The sequence below is a fragment of the Colobus angolensis genome, unplaced genomic scaffold (assembly GCF_000951035.1).
Source record: "Colobus angolensis palliatus isolate OR3802 unplaced genomic scaffold, Cang.pa_1.0 Scaffold211, whole genome shotgun sequence".
Taxonomy (NCBI): domain Eukaryota; kingdom Metazoa; phylum Chordata; class Mammalia; order Primates; family Cercopithecidae; genus Colobus; species Colobus angolensis.
This window is the reverse complement of record NW_012115278.1, coordinates 447,886-452,221: the sequence shown is the minus strand read 5'-3', so window position 1 is coordinate 452,221 and position 4,336 is coordinate 447,886. Positions and strand designations below refer to the sequence as shown.

General features: G+C 34.4%; 1 protein-coding gene across 1 annotated transcript in view; it reads right to left on the bottom strand.

The window, feature by feature from the left end:
- Window positions 1-1,385: 1,385 nt before the first annotated feature.
- The window catches only part of LOC105512432 (LIM domain only protein 7), a 194,271-nt gene continuing 191,320 nt past the window's right edge, over window positions 1,386-4,336 (bottom strand). Inside the window, exon 15 of the mRNA XM_011942886.1 lies at window positions 1,386-1,799. Coding sequence (XP_011798276.1) covers window positions 1,386-1,799 — 414 coding nt within the window. The remainder of the gene's footprint in view (window positions 1,800-4,336) is intronic.

The following is a 4,336-nucleotide window of genomic DNA, read 5'->3' as shown; positions in this document are numbered from 1 at the left end:
CGTGAAACAAAAGGCACTTTGCTTCTGCTTTTATTATTCATCCACTGGTACCTTATGTTCCCCAAGTATAATACAGGCTATTGTTCTCCTCCACTGAGACTTAGGAAGCTAATTATATATTTCCAATTCCTTAAAAAATGTAATGATAATTTACAACTAATTATTTCAGCAAGCTGAAGAAATTGTTTTTAGATGTATGTCTGTAAATATGCATGCGAAAAAAAAACAAAAGAAATATACCTAGATGTTAACAGTGATTATCTCTAAATGATGGAATTATCAGCGATTTAAATTATTTATACTTTCCTGCATTTCCAAATTTTCTCAACCACATAGTACCTTATAACCAGAAAAGAAAGTTTAAATGTTTTAAGTTTTCCCATACAAATAAAAACTCAACAATAATAAATATGCAACGCCAAATTATTTCACATCAAGTTATTTCATTAATATAACTTAGGACAAGTCATACACACACACACACACACACTAATCTAACTTAGGACAAGTCATATATACATATATAGACACACACATACACACACAAATACTAATATAACTTAGGACAAGTCATATATACACACCCACTTAATGTATATAATACACAATTAATGTTTTTCAGGGCAACAAGGAATACTAAACAAAGCCAAAGAACCACAAAAGCTCCTCCATGCTAAGGGGTTCATACAACTATCAAAATGCTTAGCAAGAATTTTTCTAAGAGAGAGAAGCTTTCTGTTACCCAAAGACTTTTGGCATTTTTACAGGTAGGCTACAAAGAACATTTATTACCTAATCATTCTCTTAGAAGTCATCTATTAGAAATTTAAGTAGGAGAAACTACACATGTCATTCTTCATCTGATGGTATATTTTGTTTGGAATCCAAATGTTGTGGAATACAATTGTCATATTATAACCAAGCCTCGATAGTCCCATTCGGAGATAAGGAAACATCGAAAATTATAGACATTCTAAAGTATAAAATAGTATTAAAAGTCACTAGAAGGTTAAAATTAACGAAAAAGAAATGCCATGTACCTAGAAGCCAGCACCTATCATGTGCATCAATTTTTCCTTGTGGCCAGTTAAGTTCCCTGGGAAAGGGCTTCTGTCACCCATATATACACTAGATCTGCATCTAAAACCTTCAAAGCGACTATTGTAGCTGAAACCTGGGACTACTGGACACTAGCAGTACAAGGCAACCACTACTGAAACGTGGAATACAGAGAAAACACCAGCCAAATCCCAAAGAGACTGGTGCACAAAGTCTCCATACACTCACATCACAAGTGTTATCTGGATCTATGCACTCAGAGTGGAAAGACACCTACTTCCTCCAAGATCTGTTCCAAGTAAACCAGAATATCACTTTGCACATTTTCAGCCCAGATTAACACCTAGAGGTTTGACGTTTGAGACATGGTTTCCAGATTTAAATGCGTAAGTGTCTGAGCCACAGATGATAAAGAACTTTCCCAAACTCACCTGGGATCTTGAGACTTCTCTTTGGGGGGAGATTTCCCCTTCTCCAGATTCATACATTAAATCAAGACCAGATGTGGAAGACAATGTGGCTTTAGAAGTGGCAGCCTGGTCTTGGGAAAGAGATGAGAAGGGGGATGTAGGAGAGGGCTGCCTTGTCACATCTTCTTCTGTTGCTGCTACCTCTCTCTGGCTAGATGAGCTTGAAGCCAGTTGGCATGCATTCGAGTTTGGTGCAGGGGTGCTGACCACATTGTTTGGAGTTCTCTTAATGTCTTCAACATCTCCATTATACTTCCAAGCATCGTCCATCTAAATAAGAAAACATCATTTTAAACTTGATATTCTGTTACCTTTATTTCTGTTTTTAAAAGTTGTTTATTAAATTAATATTTTAAAACTAAAATAGCATACCACCCACAGTAACATAACTATTACTAAAAGCTTGGGCTGAGTTCTTTCACACCGATAGATAAACACACATGTAGTGGGGGAAATTGTTTTAGCAAAAGCATTCATATCACATACAAACTTCTGAAATTTGCTTTGCTTGTTTACTCCAAGCAAACATCTTAAGCATTAAATTTCCACTGAATCTAAACTGGCGTAAAAAAAAATTGCCATGTATACATGTGTTATGTGCAGTTTACACATCAAGATGGTGTCACTCTGACCTCTGCACAAGTTCACCAACATTTTGCCCTTCAGAACAGACTAAATGAACTGAGAACATGTTTTACCATGTAAGATCTGGGGAGTGATGAGATTCTCCTTTGCTGAGAGCCAAAAGGCCTTGGTGTTCTATCTGCTGATCACTCCAGGTCAACAGATAGAACTCTAAACCAGTCCCTTTACTTGCTGAATATTCCACAGTATGGACACATCAACAATTTATTCATTTGATGTGCATTTAAAGTTGTTTGAAATGTTCTGTCACTTCCAAAACTACTGCAACAAATATCCATATCTCTTTATAATTAGAACTTTTATTTTTATAGCACAGATTTCCAAAAGTAGGCTTGCTGGAGCAAAAGTTTTATATATACACACATATATATATATATATACACATATATATATGTATATATATAAATATTTTTTTCTGAATTTTCTTGACAACCTTGTAAAATTAGTTGACCATAACCTTTGGAGTCTAAGGGAGACATATTATATATATGTATATATATAAATATTTCTTTCTGAATTTTCTTGACAACCTTGTAAAATTAGTTGACCATAACCTTTGGAGTCTAAGGGAGACATGATATCTAAATGAGATGTGGGAGCTTAGGTAGGGTACTGAAACAGAAAAAGGACATTAAGTAAAAAGTAAGATAATCTGAAAAAAGTTAGGAAGTTAATGAATAATAATGTGTACTAATGATTCATTAATTATGATAATTATGCCACATTAATGTGATAATAATTGTGATAAATATGCCACATTAATGTATGAGGAAAATAATAAAGGAAACTGTATGTAGGGTATGTATAAACACTGTGTACTATCTTTGCAACTGTTCTGTAAATCTAAAACTATTCTAAAATAAGAAAGTTTGCCTTTTTGTCAGTTACTGCCAAACTTAATAAACAGAAGATTATCAATATTGTTGATGTCCCATGTGTGCATACCCATGTTGCATTTATTTCCTCACCTGGTGAAGATTACTATTATTTTCAATTGTCTATTTGTCATTCCCTTATTTCTCTTTAATTATTTTTATCTTTTAGTTTATATTTCCAAATAGTATATTGCTTGGTATTTTGTCTTCAAACTTGGATAAATATAAGTGTCTAAATTAAGCCATAACCTTAGCCCAAGCATGATCTGATAGATCTATATTGCAGGACATTCTACAAAATATTCGACCAGTTCTTTTCAAAAGCGTCAACATTATTTAAAATAAGTGAAGTCTGAAAAAATGTTGCAGATTGGAGAAGACCTCATATGGCAGTCAGACTCTAGCATGGCATCCAATGATCCCAATTTATTGGTAAACACAACCTTGTATTCTAATAGTCTCATCTTGTGTTTGGACAGACACTGTGAGTTGCTTGTAAACAGCAAAATATTGCAAAGGTGCTGGGATGTCACTTGGATGATTATGTGGTTGTGATTTCTGTCTTGCTAGCAAACTCTCTCCTTTAGTGACATTGATGAGGCATTCTGCCATTTAGGAGAAGCCAACATGGGAAGGAACTGAATTCAGCCTCAGACCAATAGCCAGCAAGGAACTGAGGCTCCTGGTCCAATAGCTTGACCAATACTTTGCAATATTACATTTAAACCTAATTCAATTTCCCTTTCAAATCAGAGTATATTGCTTCAGAGGTAGTGTCAACACTTTATGACAGAATACCTCAATTCTTTCCTTCCATTCTTAGTTTCTTTCATGAATTTCACTTATATATAAGCATACTTCTATAAATATTTATGCATATGTTTATATATATAACATACATTAATATACCTAATCAAATACATTGTTGCTATTGTTATTTTACCAAGCGTTATCTCTTAGAATAAACCTACTAAGTAAAAAATAGTCTCTATGGTAATCACTAAAAGCATACAAAGAAGGATTCCTGATATGCTAAGAGAGAAAATTGAATCATATAAAATGCCCAAATTAAACCATGAAAAGCAGAGAACGACTGGAATAAAGACAAGGGCAATAACTAAAAGATGGTAGATATTAACCCAACTATATCAATAATGTTATTGAATGTCAATTGTGAAAATACACCAGTTAGGCTGGGCATGGTGGCTCATGCCTATAATCCCAGCACTTCGGGAGGCCGAGACGGTCGGATCATGAGGTCAGGAGATTGAGACCATCCTGACTAAC